Raw genomic sequence first — 20,368 nt, 5'->3', positions numbered from 1 at the left:
TTTTTTTTCTCTCTTTTTTTGGGGTGGGGGTAACGACTAGTAAACTAGGTAACGACTAGTAAACTAGGTAACGACTAGTAAAGTGTTGGGGTGGATAGATGGAGAGTTTGACAGAAATAGGTGCAGCCAACAGTGGTGCGCATGCGTGCGTGCATGCGTGTGTGCGTGCCTGCGAGCGTGTGTGTGTGTTGATTCTTTGGGATGGGACACGTTAGAAAAGTGAGACACAGCGAATCCATTTTAATGGTTTCAATGGTCACTTTTATTGTATTGATATTTTTTACAAAATATCAGTGGCTTGAAATATTAACAAAATGTAAAAAGAACAAGACTCATACAGTTAACATGAACACAAATATACATAATGCAGTCACACACATATGAACATACTCCACCATAACCTTTGGTCTGGAACAAGGAGTGGGAACAGACAAAAGGAGTGTTTACAGACAAAAAATGGGCATTTCCACTTGGCCAATAGTTTGACCACCACAATCAATCTTATTGATTACCCAATAAGCTGTCAAATGAGTGCAAATGCCTGACACTTTTCACCAGGAAAGTGTTTAGAATAGTTTGATTTCTTTTGTCATTATTTTACAAAGTCTCTCCCCTTTGCTAAAGTTTGAACGGCAGGCCTATAACCTACATTGCCAATCGACACACAAACCGTCACCAAATGAAGCCCCTGCGCAACACATGCATCCATCTTCTTTTACTTAGTTGTCTTTCTGGCATTAATGCTTCACATTATTTCAAGGGACGTTTCTTCTCCATGTCTATGGCCCAAAGCCGTGGCTGTTCATCTCATAAACAACAACACGTTTGCATAAGTCAATGGAAGGCAACACATAAGTCCTGACCACGAAATACCAGGCACTGTTTGAGCGAGGCACTTGGTCACCTTTCTTTTTTAACATGACTGATTTGGCTGTTTCCATCAACACTCCCCTCCTCTGGTGAGCTAGGATTGGCACATGAAGCAATCGGCGTGTGTGCGTGTGTATGTGTGTGTGTGTGTGTGTGTGTGTGTGTGTGTGTGTGTGTGTGTGTGTGTGTGTGTGTGTGTGTGTGTGTGTGTGTGTGTGTGTGTGTGTGCAGGGCCACTGACAGCTTTGGCTGGGCCCAGGACAAAGTCATCTGAAAGGGCCCCCCAGCTGAATAAAGACAATGTAATGACGACCCAATTTTGGGCTCCCTCTCCCCCTGGGCCCGGGACAACTGTCCCCTTTGTTCCCCCTTATCGGCACCCCTGCCTGTGTGTGTGTGTGTGTGCGTGTGTGTGTGCGTGTGTGTGTTTTTACAGGCGTGTGCATGTGCGGTGAGATCCGTGTGAAAGAGAGACGGTAAAGCCGAGGCTAGTGGTCATCATCAGGAGCGCTTTTGACATTCTTCTTTTTCAGGATTTTCTTCTTTTTCTCCTTTTTGCCCTCCTTGCCGCCGTGGCAGGGCTTGAAGACGCAGCAGAGGATGCAGGGAGAGGCCAGCAGGAGGAAGGGGAAGGTGACTAGCATGGTGATGCTGACCCCCACCAGCACCGCCACCACCTAAAGGAGTAACACAGACACCTTTATTAGTCTCACTGCACTCATGTACACAGTATAAACTATACATATTCCTACCAGCACTGCCACCACCTAAAGGAGTAACAGACACTTTTTAGTCTCACTGCACACATGTTACACAGTATAAACTATAGATATTCATACCAGCACTGGAACCACCTAAAGCAGTAACACAGACACCTTTTAGTCTCACTGCACACGTGTTACACAGTATAAACTATACATAGTCCTACCAGCACTGCCAGCATCTAAAGGAGTAACAGACACTTTTTAGAGAAACACAATTACAAGTAATACAAGTCTCTAACAGCACCACCCAGGAAAGAAAGAGAATGGGTTTTACTGGTCTCATTAAACACAAGTACTATGAACTAGAAGCACTCAGAGAGCGCAGACCTCCACCAAGGAAGTGGCTTAATTCATTTTTTTGACAATGTTACACCCTATGTCTTTCTGCCTTGTTTTTTGTGGAGTCCCCGCAATTCAATGTCTGGTCACTAGGGGGCGTAGATGGTGAAGAATATTTTTAAAAGTCCTGGTTCCAGTTCGTGATCCGGATCACCACCAGAATTTAATCACTTGTTCCTTGGGTCATTATCAACAAACCCACAAAGTTTCGTCCAAATCCGTTGATTAGTTTTTGAGTTATGCTGCTGACAAACAAACAAACAGACAGACAGACAGACAGACAGACAAACCAACGCGACCGAAAACATTACCTCCTTGGCGGAGGTAACTAATTCCTACCAGTACTGCCACCACCTAAAGGAGTAACAGATACTTTTTTGGTTTAACTGCACACAGGTACACAGTGAAAATTATACAAGTCTCTACCAGCACCGCCACAATCTATGAAGGAAAGAAAATGGGTTTTATTTGTCACGTTAAACACAGATACAGTATGAATTGTAAATATTCCTACCAGTACTACCACCACCTAAAGGAAAGGAGTAACGAAAACACTGTTTAGTCCCACGGCACACATGTACAACTACACAGTGAATAGACCCTACCACCAAGTCCATTTCTGTTCACTAGGGGGCAGCATGCACAAACAGTTTCACTATTACTGTGTTTCATGCAAAGAAAGTGGATCTAGAAGAAGAAGCGTCATTTTGTTTCTTTTCCGGTATCCACTTTATGTCGGGTGAACGCCCCCTTAGGAGACCTTCGGTTATGAGACCTTCGGAGTCCTGAGGTTGAGAATAAATCAAGCCCCCTTAGCGCTGTAGATGGCGGTAGCGCACGTCTTGAGCAAACACCTCAAAAATAGAAGAAGAAGGAGGGGGACAACGCCCCCTTAGGAGACCCAACTTGAGCCCACGATTTTGCATTGAGTGGGCGTGGTTTGCGTTATCTTCCTCTTATCCAGTATTTTTGCTTTCATCTCAGCTTTATTGATAATGAGCATCAGTTTACTAGTGTTACTTTAGACCAGAGTGTATTGAAAATGTGATTCAAAATACCTTTAGATTCTGATGTGCTCTACTACTGAAAACCCCCAAAATAAAGAACAAAATGGGGCAGTCATGGGTAAGCGGTTAAGAGCTGGGACCTGGAGACCACGGGTTGCTGGTTTGAGTCCCGACTCTGCCTGGTTGGTGGGGGGAGTGAATACCAGTGTTTTCCCTCAACACTGCTCCACAGGGATGCCTGTTGGACTGTCTCCTTTGCACAACTGAGGCGTGTAAATGTAAAATGTAATTTTGTTGTGCACTTAGAGCTGTGCTGTGTAACAATGACAACGTGACTTTCACTTTCACTTACTGATGAGGTGTCCTCATTCCCATTCGAAACTACCCCCTGTGAGTCAGCTAATAGGACAACTGACTTTGAAATAACACAACAACAATAGTAAAACTGAAAGTCCTAAGCGTTCTCTCAACCAATGTATTGTATAGGGTTTGTAGTCGGTAGGGCTTAAAGCTTGCTGTAGAGAGGATTGATTTAGGAACAGAAAGTTAGGACAGGAGAGGACAGGTCAGGACTGTACAAGACTTGAGGTGGCAACACCCATTTCAACACCCACTTCAAAAGCATTGTATTGACTACTTCAGAATTCTTGGTAAATGCGGGACTACCCTTGAGCTGTTCTTTAGAAGTCTACAGGTCATGTCTTCATTTGACTTTCTTGTGCTGATGCGTGTGATTTGCCAAAGCACAATACAAATAAGAATTTCTGAGATAGTTTCCCTGAGAATAATGGCCTGTATCCAAACACACGTCAATGTTTGTCTTTGAAAATATTGGATGATCCATCCCACCCCCTTTTAACTGAATAAAAGCAAACAGAACCTTCACTTTTGTGTCTAGAAGCATTCGACTGCTAAATAACTTCAACTCAGACAGGTTGACTTTACAGTAATATATGTGTGTTTATATAGCATACAGTATGTAGGCCATGTTTTAACCTTTTCACATGTTTAATCTACATAGCCTACTGTACGTATGTGGTCTGACTTTCCAACTCTGGAACAAATTCCCTTCAGGGCAATAAAGATTTCATACAGCACAGCGTTTGGTAGAATTTTGCTCTGTCAACATAACCTCTCACGTTAGTTACCAGTATAAGATGTTGGGATCAATTACCAAACACACAAAAGCGTCTCTCCATTTTGGCTGGTGGAGAAAAAAAGTTAATTTAGGGTCCTGTGCAGAAGTTAAGCCTTTCATGCATTATACGCTTGTTGTTGCTTGAGTCTTAATCTGTTACGCAATGATGGCAATGTTATAGCAATGTTGTGATGTGGTTGAATTTTTTCAGCAAACACCACAAGGGCTACAAAAGAAAAAGCTCACCCCACATTGCTCCAGGGCCTGTAACCAATACCCTGTAATATCACCTCACCCCACAATGCTCCAGGGCCTGTAACCAATACCCTGTAATAACTGTAAGCCACGTTGGTTAAAAGAGCCAGCAGTGTGTAATGCTGAATGTAACGGTGTGTCTTCAGGCTGTTAGTCTCACCTGTACTCTGTTCCACATGACGGAGGCTCGCGAGTGGCCCAGCTTGTACCTGCAGGGTCCTTTGTCATAGTGCCTTAGGAAGATGTCACCCTGTGGGAAGGGGATACATTATGGTAAAAACCAAACATATGGTTCCATCACTAACTCTAACCTGAAATCTGGGTGAACCAAACAGAAAGTGTGAAACAGAAAACACATTCATCTTCTGGTGATGTATTGTCATATTTCTCATGCATAACTAATGCTTAGACTGCACACACATACAGTACAATGCTCAAATTTGAAAATGTAGTTGTTAAATACATTTAAAGTGACATTTCAATTGCACCACCAGATTCAGAGAACGGATGGAGAAACAGAGGAAGGTAAATCTAAATGATTTAACACGGTGGTAGGTGGATAAGCTAATGGGTAGGATTAGCACTTTTCCAGAGATAGTGTAATATCTCTAAAACCCCTTAGCGCAGAGCTTACGTATGTTATAACCTTACTGTCACCAAAATTGTAATGGATATGTATCCGCCTTAATCTGTTCCTTAGGGCTCTCAGTAGTAGTCGCAGTAATGTCATACCAATGTTGTGATGATGTATTTGAGTATTTCCAGCAAATAGTGAATAGGCCCATCGGCGACCCCATCTGCACTAAGAGGCTACTTTACAAGCAAAACAACACCCTCCTGATCTAACCACAGTGCTCACAAATCACTTAGGGTGTAGATGGAAACTGTGAGCAGGCATTCTTTCACTTTCTCTTTTACACCAACCTCATGTTGAATAGCAGCACCTCGTTTAGATGTGCACACACTTTCACCAGAGATTCTTTAAGTATATAAAGATATGCCAACATAATAGGTTTCTATGGGCACCTAACGTGACCAGGTTCCGGTCTGCCTAAAGGGCCGTGTCATAATACTCCTAGCATTGAATAGAACAGTCCTTAGGTCTGCCTAGGTCTGCCTAAAGGGGGCAATAATAGAACCAGGAAACAATGGGCCAATGGAACCTCTCTCTCTCTACTCTCTCTGCTTTCACTTTCACGACTAAAATGCTCTCAGCGTCTCAACAGTAAAGCTTTTGTATTTTCATGGGGTGGAGATGGGGGTGGATCCCAGTCAGATCTCACACACATCTAATTCCTTTTTGACGGGTGCAGGAACAAAGCGTAACTGAAAGTTCATTATAGGGCCAGGAAGAACCGCACACAGAGGAGCTCCCCCTTTTTGATCCATTTTTATTTCCGTGACGTTTCGGGCCACCAGTCTGACGAAGGGCCGTGGTGGTCCAAAAGGTCACGGACATAAACATGGATTAAAAAACGGGAGCTACTCGTTGTGTGGTTCTTCCTTACCCTACTACATAGGGCAGTCATGGGTGAGCGGTTAGGGCGTCAGACTTGCATCCCAGAGGTTGCCGGTTCGACTCCCAACCCGCCAGGTTGGTGGGGGGAGTAATCAACCAGTGCTCTCCCCCATCCTCCTCCATGACTGAGGTACCCTGAGCATGGTACCGTCCCACCGCACTGCTCCCCATGGGGCGCCACTGAGGGCTGCCTCCTTGCACGGGTGAGGCATAAATGCAATTTCGTTGTGTGCAGTGTGCAGTGTTCACTTGTGTGCTGTGGAGTGCTGTGTCACAATGACAATGAGTTGGAGTTTCCCAATGGGCTTTCACTTTTTTCGCTACATGGGATGGGGGTGGAGCCAGTGCTTACATCTAGGTTCTGCAGGCAGTACCAGCAGAAGGTGTGCTTGCAGTTCTTGCAGAGCATCTGGGCGCAGCCCTGGTTACGCTCGATGTAGACGCTACACATGGGACACTGCTTGATGACCGAGTCTGTAGAACTTCTAAGATGCACACGGAATAAAAGGAGTTAGAGACCTAGAAGGCCCACATAGGATCATTACTTACAAACACACGGAAGAACATTTGACCTAGATGCACACATCAGAACATTGTTAAGGACTCTCAGTCTGGAACGTTTGTGAACTGTCCTTAACTTCTTCAATGTATCTACTTTGTGTGGGATTCACCAATTAATTAAAACAATTAAGAACAATAACAGGCATCTTTTTTCATATTTTCCATTTGAAGATAAACTGTAGGTAAACATTTAAGAAAATTAACAAGTGCTTTTAAGGCGCACAGAAGATTATTTGCTCATCTATAAGTTCACATAAGAAAAGTCAGTGGGCTGGGTCCACAGCAAAAAGCTGCAGCTGATGAGCATTGTAAATGGCTTGAACATATCTAGGCACCTTTTCAGAGAGAGAAGGCTGAATAGGCTGGCTGACAAAGTCATTTGACTCACAAATAATGTCTGTCTCCTTTTGGTCCACACACACACACACACACACACACACACACACACACACACACACACACACACACACACACACACACACACACACACACACACACACACACACACACACACACACACACACACACGCATAAACACTCCTAAACACTGACCTGTCGAACAAGGTTATTTGAGAGACTGACCACAGGATCCGCAAAGATCCGTGCACACACACTCTAACTATCGCATCTGTTGTCATCAGACGAGGTTGGCGTGACGGCCTAGCAGACGTGCACGAACACACACACATACACACACACACACACATTTCTCTCTCTCTCTCTCTCTCTCTCTCTCTCTCTCTCTTTCTCTCTCTCTCTCACTCTCTCTCTCACCTGTCGTCATCAGACGTGGTTGACGTGAGGGCCTGGCAGGCGTGCTCCTCCTGCCAGAGCTGCATGCAGCCGCAGCAGAAGACGGTGCGGCAGGCCGGGCACGGCACAGGGGTGGGCATGCCCTCCACGCCCTGGATCACCCTGCACACCGCCTGGCACTCCAGCACAGGGCACCAGGCCTTACTGGGATCCAGCTGCACCCCTGAGGAATACACACATACATTAACATGATCATCAAACAATAAAATAAATGCCTCCATGACCTCACACAGGTGTGTTAAGTGGACTGGGGATCACCTTACACACTGTCTGGCACCAGGAACCAGGCCTTAAAAGGCCGTTAAACAGACCACCCAGCTGATTCAGAGATGGCTTGATCAAATTTATGGCAAGGTTTTTGTTTTCTGAACATGTGGACTCATGGCATTTCACATGCCCTTCATACCAAGGATGACTTTAAAAAGAACCTGGCAGGCCATTACCAGACACCAGGCTTTGCTGCAATCCAGCTGCACCTCTAAGAGAATACAACGAGAAATAGAAACCATCATCAAACAGCAAACTACACCATGACCCCACACAGCCACAGTGTGCTAACTGGACCAATGCCGCTTTGCATGCCATTTCATGCCAAGGGATGGCATTACACACAGCCTGGCAGTCTGATACCAGGAACCAGGCCTAAAATAAAAGGGCCCAGGTGCACCTCTAAGGTAAATAAAGATAAGCAAGAGCAGTCACACCTGGCCCCCTAGATGCCCGTCCTATATAATATATGGCAAAACAGCTTCTTTTTTATTTTTGATGTCTACGATTTTCGATGTCTCCAAATCCTGTCTAGTAACCTACAGACAGTAGCTCCTTTGTCTAACTAACTTCGTTTAGTTCTACCCAGCGAATGACTGACCATGTTGGATTTGCCTATACGTAGACTGGCTTGGCTGTCTCTTGGCTCTTCGTGAGAGCGAGTAACAAGACTCTGCAGTCTTCTTGGAGGGTGACTGGCTGGTGGATGAGGTCAGGCATACTAAGGGGCAGTGACGCTGACAGGAGAAGATAAAGGGGTCAGTTGCCCCAGGCCCAGGGAAAGGAGGGGTCCAGAATTGGGTCCTCAATACATTGCATATGTATTGGACGGGGGTGCCATCAAATTACTTTGCCCCAGGCCTGGCCAAAGCTGTCAGTGGACCTGCTAAGGAGAGTTTGGCAAGTGCCAGGCAACCATGTGAAGGCTAGGGAAAGAGAGAGAGAGAGCGAGAGAGAGAGAGAGAGAGAGAGAGAGAGAGAGAGAGAGAGAGAGAGAGAGAGAGAGAGAGAGAGAGAGAGAGAGACTTCCTTATTCCCACTTTTAAATACGCTCTTTGTCTGACCGGCTGCTGCCACCCTGAAAGGGCTTCGTTCATGAACTTTATTTTGACTCTTCAAGTCTTGGTCTATTGCTTTTCCTCTAGAATTCACACAACAGTGTTATGTTCCCCTGAGGGATTTTGTCAATATAACACCAAAATAAATAAAAAAAAACCAGGGAATAAATAATTTGTGAAAGAAACATTTTGAGTTCAGACTGCTAAAAGTGAAACTATAAAAGCTTGGAAATGATAGGTCTTGGGGAAGCAACATGAGGTTGTTAAGATTGAATAACTAAACAGGGTAAAAATCCAGTGAATATTGGATCAGCAGTAGATGAATGTGTGATGAGAAATAGCGTTGTCCGTTACCCCTGAGAGCGGCTCATGGTTGTTAATGCCACCAGATGGCCAGAAGACCTCAGGTGAACCCCGCAGTCACATCAGCACACATCATCCACCTTCAGTGTGTGTGTGTGTGTGTGTGTGTGTGTGTGCGTGTGTGTGTGTGTGTGTGTGTGTGTGCGTGTGTGTGAGTGTAGTGTTACTCAGGGTCAAGCGGAAAAATAAAATGCTGTGTAAGTGTTTGTGTTTTTTGATGGCCAAGCTGCACAGGGGAGCTTTACTGGGGCTACAAAGCTGTCGGGACCAGACATACTGTAAGCACAATGTCATTAGTGATCTCGACCTAGCTATTATTCATTGATGTCGACTACAATCTCGACTACAATGTGGACTACAATGTATCGGGGGCATCGTATGCAACAAAAATGAAGCAGGCTCAACAGTCAAAGTTTGCCTCGAATAATTAAATGTGCTGCCTTGGTATAGTCCAATACAGTACCTCTCTCAAACTTGAGTCGCTTGTACAGTTCTGCCTGCTCCTCAGGCACATAACAGGCCACCTGTAACAGAAACACAAAAAACACGTCCACTATCACTCTCTCAAATGCCGTTTCCCATGCCATTCTTTGCCTCTTTCTCAGGAGACACAGTAGTGAGAGCTATGAAATGTCTTGATCTCCCAAAATACTGGGCAGGGGTGCGTTTCTCAAAAGCGTAGTTGTTAGCCAGTTAGCAACTTGGATAGTTGTGGGAAATTGCATTGCAAACAACAAAGTAGCTAATGTGGTTGGCAACTATGCTTTCGAGAAATGCACTCCAGTTTGGCTGAACTCTGCGTAGCATCTGGGGAGAGGCTTATAATTGAGTCAACCTCTAACGCGTTACAGAGGGTTTAGAGCTACACGTGGCTAGCAGACTGATGTGGAGCCTTGTGGCTTTACTTTGTCACCTTCACTAATCCAAGAATGTGTTTTCTGTGTGTGTGTGTCGTGTGTGTGTGTGTGTGTCGTGTGTGTGTGTGTGTGTGTGTGTGTGTGTGTGTGTGTGTGTGTGTGTGTGTGTGTGTGTGTGTGTGTGCGTGTGAGTGTGTGTGTGTGTGTGTGTGTGTGTGTGTGTGTGTGTGTGCCTGTGTGTGTTTCATAATCAGCCTCTTATTTAGCCTTGGCTAAAGACAAGACAAGAAACAGGAACTGAAATAGTGACCGTGATAGTGACAGAGGACCGTGATAGAGAGTCAAAGGGAGAACACAGACACTGCAGGACAACAAAAACACATTGTGACACTGATGACCAAAGACGAAAAACAGAGAAAGCGATATATCTGGTCATGATCTCCTTTGCATGTGTATGACTACACAGTCGTCTCATCTCGTCACCTTGGTTACCTACCTCGGGGTCGGAGAGGCCATCTGTGACCTGGCAGGCAGGGTCAGGGCAGGTGATGGGGGCACCCCCTCCCTCACGTACCGCCAACTGGACATACTGCTGCAGACACTGGGGTGGAAAGACACACACACGTGCACGCACGCACGCACGCACACACACACACACACACACACACACACACACACACACACACACACACACACACACACACACACACACGCACGCACGCACGCACGCACGCACGCACGCACGCACGCACGCACACACACACACACAGTCAGGGGACAAAGAGATTCCAATTGAGGTTTAAAGAGAAAGATAACAAGATTGAGACGGAACTAGATTGAAAATTGAAAGAGTAAAAGATTACAAGGGAGAAAGAAAAAAAAGACAAATACAGAGAGAGAACGTGACAGAGAGAGAGAGAGAAAGTGAAAGAGCTACAGAGACAGATAGAGAGATATAAACAGCAACAGCACTGCATGTTATGTAGCTCTGGCCCTGCTGCGGTCCTGCAGGGTAAGCCAGAGCTGTCAGCCTGACATAGTTTCCATGTGGTCGTGCTGCTCAGATGTGCAACACAACAGGCAGAGCTCCACTAGCCTGATTATCATCGACTTTCAAATCTCTTCCAGACCTGATGTGACCCAAGAGCATAACAATGAATTTACATTTCCCAACAGCATGGTTGACCCGCTTCCCTAGGTTTGCTACTGGGTGTTTGCTTCCTGAAGAAGTCGGAGATCAGAAATGATATTTACATTGCTCTTGGCCTGACTTAGAAGCAGCACCGAAGGAGTTGCGTCACTAGGATGGCATGGCCTGGATAGAGCTCCACAGCAGTTGCAAAACTATAATGAAACCCCTTTGTCTACTGCCGGCCAGACGTACATTGAGCATGCCCACATCATCCACTCTGCATGTGTAAACAAATATAGTGAATCTTTGGTTTGTGCATACAGTATCAACAGTGAGCGTAGTTACATGCAACGGAATATTTCAATTTTAAATGGAATGGTAGCAGTATTTGGTTTGCTAATGAGGATCTGGCCGACGTAAACTATAGGTATTAATGCCAATTAATTCATTCCAAATGTGGCTGTGTTCTGAATCTGCCTATATTCCATTTCCAGAAAGCTGTTCCACAGATGTAAACAGAATATTGACGGAACGTGTTTTAATCTATATATACTGTATAATAACCAAAGTAGCATTAAAATTCAGAATATATAATGCATGTAACTGCTCAGTGTGTTTTTGTATCTTACAGCTGGTTTTAGCCGATACACATGCACACATTCCACATGTTCAAAGTCGTCAGATGCATATCGGACAGCATGCCGCTGTTCACAATAATATCGGATTAGCAAAAATTAGTATTGAGTAAATGAGCGTTTTTGAGGTCACGTCTGTCATTCAGACTGGTCACCAGACATCTGTTTTGGTAATGAGTAGTGAAATTACCTGGTGATTAAAATCTCCGAAGTGAATTAGCTTCTTTGCCATTGTTGGAGCAATGGGTACAAGACTTCCCTTTACTATTACACCCGTCTCTTTCACACAACAGAGACTTCCCATCACCGGCCTCAAGAACATACTACTAAGTGTATAAAGTAGAAGTAAATTAATGCACACTTGTACATTTTACACAGTTGTTTACACCAGCTAACCACTAAGCTTAATGAGCCCTTAATGAGGGTTTTTCTTTTTCTTTTAATTTCTTCTTTAACTTTACACACCTCTGCTCATTAAAGCAATACTGCACCATTTCTGGAAAATAAGCTGAGTTAAACAACCGAGTTTGATCTTTCTCCTGTACTTTCAGCACTTGTCTTAGTCTGGTGAATCGATGTTATGTCTAGATTGCAATTATCATTGAATTCTTAAAGGTACACTGTGCAGGAAATGGTCAAAAAGATACTGCAACTATGCTGCTCATTGAAACTGGGCAGCCTATTGCCAAATTTGATCTTTTCATCAAAGTTTACTTAGCAATAAACTAATATTTTTAGTATGGCCCAAGTACAGTATTTTTTGCAGCTAAACATGGCTATTTCTGGAAATTCAAAATGGCAGACCATGGAGAAGATCCCCCTTTTCATGTATGAAAAATGCAATTTATCCAGTTATAATGAATACTTTGAATTTGATGATGGTGGTAAGTATTCATGAAAAAGGTAACATTAGTTAATGGGTAGCATAAATTCTGGAAATAAACAACTAAAAATCTTACACAGTGTACCTTTAAGTAACAGCTACCTGCAAGCTTGCCCCATTCAATTCCATTAGCTTTGAAGTAAACTTGGCGCTGCCAGACTTAGAGAACGTCTAAGTACAAGCGAAAGAACAAACACAATACAATTATTAACTCAAGGGAAGGTGAATAATCACTAATCGGCTTATTTCCAGAAATTTCCAGAAAAGAGTCTGCACAAAAATGTACCAGTCTGTTGTAGTTAATTTGCTTATTGACCAGACGTTTATTTGATTGGGATTACCAGAGGCAAAAAAGGGAAAAAAAGCAGTAGAGAAGGGTCTCAGGTTAACACTGAGAAGCCATTGTATTGTGTTTGTTTACAGTCTGGCTGGGTGTGTCCTTACCATTAGCAACCGAAAGCCTTCATGCAGATACAGGTAAACATCTGCTCATGACTGGCTGGTCAAGATTCACTCTCTCATGGATCAGAAAGTCACTTGAGAAATGAACTGAATTTCCAGCCCCACAAGGCACAATACAGTACAGACTACATACTACACTAATGCTTGAGCTGTCCCAGTCCCGAGCCAGACTCTATGGCATGATGTGTATGTGCGTGTGGACTCTACTAAACCTTGTGCTAAAAAAACTAACCCTACTTAGCATCTGCATTTGTTGTTCTGTATATTTCCTGTGCACTTTGTATCTGCTAGAGATGTTGGAAACCCTGAGCTGACATACACAATCAAGTACCTCTTCCCTAACAGATGCACCACGTTTATCAAGCACTGGTCACAGATAGTACCCTGCTGCTGGTTTGTCTACTTTTAGACACACAAAACACCTGTCCCCTAGAGTCGACTCTGTTATACACACCTATACCCACAGCACTAACCTGAGTGCAGAAGACACAGCCGCAAGCCTGCAGGGAGCTGGTATCTCCTTCAGCGTGGACGTTGAGGCACAGCTTGCAGAAGACAACCCCAGGCGCAGAGGGGCTGTCAGCCATGACAGGCGGGCAGGCAGGCGGCTGGTGCAGATGGAGGTGCGTGACAGGGAGAGGGCAGGGCAGGGCAGGGAGGGAGAACAGGGAGAGAGGAGAGGAGAGCCTTGGGGAACCCTGTGGCTTTGTTTATCGTCTCACCTGGGCAGCCTCAAGAGAAAGACCCTCCATGGCCCTGTGGAGGAGTGCACAGTAACACATTATGTTTTGAACATCATATTCTAGAGCAGTGGTTCTCAAACTTGTTCTGCTAGGACCCCCTTTTGGACCTAAGCGTATTTTCACAACCCACAACTCCCATTTTCCAAATGCATCTTTTTCTTTGCTAAACTTGAAAGTAAATCACAGGAAAGGTTAATACATCTATTACCCATTGAAGTTAATATTGTTAATAACAATGTATGGGTTTTATGCAAACAATCACCCTGGCTCCAACCATACAAGTACTCAAAGACGTTTAATTATTTGTCAAATGCATAGAAATCATGTGAAAGTAAGACATGTAGTGACATTTTAGCAACCACAACGGCATTGCACAGTGTATGCACACTAGTGATGTTGAATTGGAAGTTATCCTGTTATCAGTATAATTTCTTCTTCTTCTTTTTTAAACATATTCTTTATGATATTATTATTACATGTATTACCATGATGATAATGCAATAATAAAAAGCCTTTACTCATGAAAATAGACAACTTTAACTCTTCAAACTTTAACTTTTTAAAATCTTACTTAACTTTTTAACGTTTGCTTTGAGTAAGTCTACTAGTGGAATGTTAACTTGTTGTTGTTGTTTATATTTGTCATTTGCTTGTCGTAACATGGTCTACTTTTGTGTAGCGGTATACTGCCCTAATCCCTAGAATACCTCCTCACATATAGGGCTGGGCAATATGAAGATATATATCGTTATCGTGATATAAAAGTGTATATCGTGACCTTTCTCCTATATCGTTTTATATCGTGATAGTAATTTTATCAACTTTATACAATTGAATATCATTTAATTACATTTCATGTTGACACAATACACACTATAAGTTAATGTAACTGTAAAAATAAGAATAAAAAGATCAATTTTAAAGAAAGGTTGTTTTGCGACATGAAAAAATAAAGAGCAAATCAAGAGAATAACTGAAAACGTATGTAATTGTGCTATATCGTGATATATATCGTTATCGTGATATAAAGTAATCCATATCGTGATAATGTTTTTTTTCCATATCGCCCAGCCCTCCTCACTTACATGGAATACCTCACATTCACCAATTCACACACAGTGCCACTGCTGTATACTATGCACAAGCTAATCAGAGCATCTGGAGTGACACTGCGTGCAGTGTCTTACTTAAGATATATCTCTCCGTGGGTTGCTGGGCAACTATTCTATATCTCCGGTCACTCAAGCCATATTAGTTGAGCTTTCAACTGATGATGAAAAAACAATTGTTCTGGGCCCAGATGTAAGTTCTCATGACATTGTATGTTTATTTACTCTTTATATATTAAAAAAAACTGCACTTGTTGTTCTGTATATCTCCTGTGCACTTTGCATTTGCTTGTGATGTTGGCTTGATTATGTCCTCTTTTGAAAGTCGCTTTGGTTATAAAGCGTCTGCCAAATGCAATGTAATGTAATGTAATGTATGTATTGAGTGGGGAGGGCCCTTTCAGATGACTTTGTCCCGGGCCCAGCCAGAGCTGTCATATTGTAACCCATCACATCTCTCCCTTCTGTCCATGAACGGACCCCATGACATTGTACTACTTTAGCAAAGTAATCAGTTGAGCACCCAGTAGAGCAGCATCTTTCTCATGTGCATGCTATAAAGAACATCCGGTATGGTCAGTCAGACAGAGTAGGCAACCTAAAGGTCCAGTCATGTCCCATTAGGAAAGTGCTCGTTCCTGTGAATGCTATGAAGAACATCAGATACAGTCATACAGAGACAGTGCCAGCAGCCTCAAAGCTCCCTTACACTTACAGAAGCAGAGTGCTTGTTGTTCCTACTTATGTGGATAGGGTCAGATACTGTAGATAGAAATAGTGAGACAGAGAGAGAGAGTGGGAGAGAGAGAGAGGTAAAAAGAGAGAGTTGCCTGTAGAGCGCCAGTCATCTTTCATAAGCAGAGTGCTGTTTTACGAGAGCAGTGGCCCTCATGAGTGTGTTATGAGCATAGTAGCAGAGATATTCTATTCTATAGAGATATGCCAACATAATAGGTTTCTATGGGCACCTAACGCGACCAGGTTCCGGTCTGCCTAAAGGGGCGTGTCATAATGCTCCTACAATGAATAGATCAGTCCTTAAGTCTGCCTAGGTCTGCCTAAGGGGGACCATAATAGAACCAGGAAACAATGGGCCAATGGAACCCCTCTCTCTCTACTCTGTCTGATAGTAGTCACTGTGGCCCTTGGCGCTCAGTAGCCACCCGCACATAAATAAAACATGGGTGACAAATTCACAACCAGATAGTAGCCCAAGGGGACTCTGTGTGTGTGTGTGTGTGTGTGTGTGTGTGTGTGTGTGTGTGTGTGTGTGTGTGTGTGTGTGTGTGTGTGTGTGTGTGTGTGTGTGTGTGTGTGTGTGTGTGTGTGTGTGTGTGTGTGTGTGTGTGAGCACACGCGTGCGTGGGTGTTTATATGAGTATGTGTGTATATGTAGGTTTGTTTTTCTATGAGTGTGGGGGTAATTAAAATGGTTTCACAATGCATTGCCTTCTTCTGACAGCAGCTGTTTTTGACTTGTTCAGGAATTTAAATTCGACTTACAGCTACTTATCGGTAAAATGAGGCTAAATGGTTGCAGAACTAAATGATAGCATTGTGTGTGTGTGTGTGTGTGTGTGTGTGTGTGCGCGCGCGTGCGTGCGTGCGTGCGTGTGTGCATGTGCGCGTGTGTGCATGCATGCATGTGTGTTTTTCATTCCTTAAATCAGAAAAAAACACAATGTCAACTTAGAGAAGCATTACTGTAGTTGGGGAACCAGTTCTGGATATCCCTGTGGGGGTTTTCTGTTTGACTACTTATCTATAGTCATACTTGGCTTCAGATGACTGTTTTGGCAAACAGAAGAAGCGGGAATTTCCACTTGCAATCACAAACATGACCTCCATTTTCCAATTTCCTCCCTCAGACACCAGGTGAGGTAGAGTCTACAGGTGATAATGAAGACCTCTCATTCTTCTCCCATCTGTCATGACCTCAATCTGACTCAGCATTCATTTGGACCTGTATCAACTCCATTTAACCCTTTCATGCAGAGCCTCTGTTATTAGCCTCTTACCACAGATGGGGTCGCAGGCGGGCCTATTCACTATTTGCTGAAAATGCTCAAATACATGATCACAACATTGCTATGACAATGCAGTCTCAGTAACAGGTTAAGACATAGCCGTTACAATTTTGGTGACAGTAGGGTTATAACATAGGCTCTGCACAAAGAGGTTCACTTATCGTCACCAAATGGCAATTACCATGTCTTAATATGTCTCTCGGAAGGGTCATAGCCATGTTGTTATGATGTAGTATTTTCAGCAAATAGTGAATAGACCCGCAGGCGACCCCATCATCTGCAGTAAGAGGCTACAACCTACAGGACACACCACAGGCCCTGTTCTAAGCTTGCTGTTACCAACAAAGCAATGACCTAATTGTAATGTATGAATGTCCTAAAGACTGTGTACATTTATAGCAAAGTAGTACTAAGATCATTGTGATTTTTCAATGACTAGTTAGGTGTTCGTTCCACAGGTCTATCAGTGTGCATTATGAGGTCTTGACGCAGCCTCTGTTACTGGACAGTTCTTACCAGAATGGCAATGACTATGTTGTTGATAAAGATAAAGACTCTCTATAATGTAGCCTATTGCCAATGTTATATTTTTTCCGTTAAATGATTTGAGCAAGCAGTAAAATGTTCCACTAGGGAAACTGTGTGCATTAACTCATCAAGACCAGGAGCAGCATCTGAGCAGCAGAGCCTTTATGAGACTACAATGTTGTTAGTTTGTTGTTGCCAGATTGGCAATATCTACGTTGTAATGTGTTAGTCAAGTCTTTCTGTACTGTACTGCCATACATGTAGGTAGCCTCTTACTGCAGCAGGGGTCGCCGGCGACCCTATTCACTTGCTGAACATGCTTAACTACATCATAACAACATTGCTGTGACATTACAGAGAGCCATAGTGCTGCGCTAAGGGGTTAAATGTTTTGAACAAAGACGTATTCTAGAGGGGGAAACGATGTGCAAGAGGCTACAAGCATCAGGCTTCACAACCTTCATTTGCAACTTCCCTCACTAACAGTGGTGTAGTCTACGTAGAACGCGTAGAACGCGTAGAACGATTTCAGTATACCCACTTAAAATTGATTGATCCATTGTTTTGAATAGCACAAATATATACAGTATACCCACTTAAAAAAATGCTAAAATATACAGTATACCCACTATAAAAAAGTACACTACACCACTGCTCACTAACCACCACCAAAACCAAAACCAAGGGATGAAATTATGTCAGTGTCTAAAACAAGTTCTCTACTTCCTCCTGCTTGGAAACTGAAACTGTGTTTGAATCTCCCTCGTCATATGGAGTAACATATGACAATTAGAAAAGCAATAACGTCTAAAACACCTGCCTGGTTATTTTTTTTAATGACTATGTATCATCAACGGTTCACCGGTCATTTTATCAGTGTGTGTTTGGATTTAGTCCTCAAAGTCTTGTGGGTCCTGGAGGAGTTGTGAAATTCTTCCTTGGACATGCCCCTCTAAGTATAGGACAGAGAAGGCAGTAGTGTGTGTGTGTGTGTGTGTGTGTGTGTGTGTGTGTGTGTGTGTGTGTGTGTGTGTGTGTGTGTGTGTGCGTGTGCGTGTGCGTGTGTTGGCTGTATCTGTGTGTTTGGACAATCAAGAGTAAGGCACCGGCAGATCCTATCAGCATTCTTGGGTCATTGCCTAACCTCTCCTCCCCTCCCCTTAGCAGCGCAAACATAACCAAACAATTCACCCACAGTAAACATACAGTATAGTGGAGGATCAGATGATCTAGGATACCAATATGGAAGCTCCTGTTATCCTTGCTGTCCCCACTGTCTGTTTGGGTTACTGTAGATACAGGTTGCAATGGGAGGGATTTCCCTGGGCTGCGTTTGATATCCCTACCTCTATGAAATTATTATGAAATACTTCATAACAGTTCATGGGCATCCTCTAATGTGGCTCAAACCTGCATATTTGAGGTGTGTGGACGTCGATGTTATAGTGTATAGATGCACCAGGTGTAAAGATGTACTCATTTCACAGTGATGAGTACCTAGCCCTTGGCAAGTCGAAAACAAATCTCTGTCTGTGTCTATGATTTATGTCTGGCACTAATATGACACTCGAGACATTGATCCATCATGGGGCCAAATTTAACACTCTTTGCTTTTTTTCTTTTCCTGTTTTCTGCAGTGTCATTCTACTGTAGGCCAACTACGTTTGTAGAGCTCTTGCTTGTTACAGTAACTTCGATGTGAAACACCACCAACTGTGTTCCAACAACCAACTGTCAAGCACCTGGATACTGCTCCAATCATCCTCTGACAGAAGTTTTTGATACAGTTGGGCTAGGCTTGGCTACATCTATTTGGGGCGACCCTTTGATTTCATACCAGTTAGAACTATTTGTTCCATTCCCCAGTCTGTTAGGGTTTGACTTGTCTCAGGAAGTCAAGCTTCATAGCCTAACAGTTACATCCCATCCCACTGCTCAAGAGGCGCATTTTCAACAACAACAAAATAATTTTGGGGAAGTCGTGACCAATGAATTGTCGTGACTAAAATCACGTTTTAGTTGCAGCCTAACGTAGGCTAATTAAAGAGTTATAAGCAGCATATTGCTGTTAAATGACCAGAAAGCATGATTGTGAGATTTTAATGCAGCCAGCATATCCATGGATTTTTTTTATTATTATTATTCCAACCTGACGCATTGGTCACGAAGTAAGCCTCACTTGATAGAAAAAAGTCACACACAAAAATAAGGAAATGGGTCTGGTAGGCTACAGTAACAGAGCCTTCTCGCAGTGAAACGCGCAGCTTCGAATAGCCTACAGTGGCCACACAGAAAGGTTGATGTGGGACAGTGCCACTTCTAGCCTACTTATTATAGCTAGCCTGTCCTGCCTGTCTATGCGCCTTCTCTGGGAAACAGTGACTATAGGTAAGAGGTGAAATCCTTACCTTACTAAAGTATGGCTGCTCCGGTCTTTCCCCAGTACCGCAGTGTCTTCACTATGACACTGACACATCTGTTGAATACAGTCATTTGCTGTTGTGCAAAACCCAACGCTCAGCTCGGCATTCGAAGGCACCTCCCCATTTAAAAGTCGGACAGGGAAATGTGGAAAACGTCCCTCCCTGCCATAGCGCAGCGCGAGCGCAGGAAAACCTGTGCAGTTGCGCTCGAGGGAATGGAAGAGTGTGATGCAAACCACGGCGCACTACTCTGTACTTCCTGCTTCCTTCTCGAACGGTGGGTCAGCAGCTAATTCGAAACCTTTAACTCTTCATGTCCTGTTAGTATTATGGTAGGGTTAAAATATCCATAGGAGATGATAGACCATGCCCTGCACTTAAACAGCACGAAACAGCCATTTCAATTGACTTCGAGAGTGATTTATCGTTAATCTGTGTGTTTTTCATTATTCCATATTAGCATCTGCAAGGGTAAGAGTTATTTTATTTTTTTGTTAGTAAATAGCCGCTTCCAGTCAAGCAGGTGCATCTTTGACTCTGAGCTTTGATCTGTCATAGTCGCCCATGGCCACCAGGCGTCACTGATTTCAAAGCAAACTCTTCACGACTTGTCAT

At 43.6% G+C, this 20,368-nt stretch overlaps 1 protein-coding gene across 1 annotated transcript; it reads right to left on the bottom strand.

Annotated features, from left to right (window-relative positions):
• Nucleotides 1-1,277: 1,277 nt before the first annotated feature.
• On the bottom strand, nt 1,278-19,992 carry rnf144b (ring finger protein 144B). The gene is made up of 8 exons (XM_063198949.1): nt 19,739-19,992; nt 13,397-13,679; nt 10,308-10,412; nt 9,418-9,478; nt 7,228-7,429; nt 6,245-6,377; nt 4,534-4,623; nt 1,278-1,547 (listed from the first exon to the last, which is right to left on the bottom strand). Exons 2-8 carry the CDS (start codon nt 13,508-13,510, stop codon nt 1,359-1,361), a joined length of 894 nt encoding a protein of 297 aa, XP_063055019.1. The 5' UTR covers nt 13,511-13,679; nt 19,739-19,992; the 3' UTR covers nt 1,278-1,358.
• Nucleotides 19,993-20,368: the final 376 nt, after the last annotated feature.

The sequence above is a fragment of the Engraulis encrasicolus genome, chromosome 5, assembly GCF_034702125.1.
Source record: "Engraulis encrasicolus isolate BLACKSEA-1 chromosome 5, IST_EnEncr_1.0, whole genome shotgun sequence".
NCBI lineage: Eukaryota > Metazoa > Chordata > Actinopteri > Clupeiformes > Engraulidae > Engraulis > Engraulis encrasicolus.
Note: the sequence above shows the minus strand (reverse complement) of the source record. Positions and strands in the feature narration are given on the sequence as shown.

What these genes read in the sequence shown, in the direction of transcription:
- rnf144b (XM_063198949.1), bottom strand. Translation starts at nt 13,510, where the DNA reads ATGGCTGACAGCCCCTCTGCGCCTGGGGTTGTCTTCTGCAAGCTGTGC. An exon ending in ATGGCCTCTCCGACCCCGAG is followed by an intron (nt 9,479 to 10,307) that starts GTAGGTAACCAA and finishes TTTCTGTTACAG; the next exon opens with GTGGCCTGTTATGTGCCTGA. An exon ending in ACTGCCTGCAGAACCTAGAT is followed by an intron (nt 4,624 to 6,244) that starts GTAAGCACTGGC and finishes CCCTTCCCACAG; the next exon opens with GGTGACATCTTCCTAAGGCA.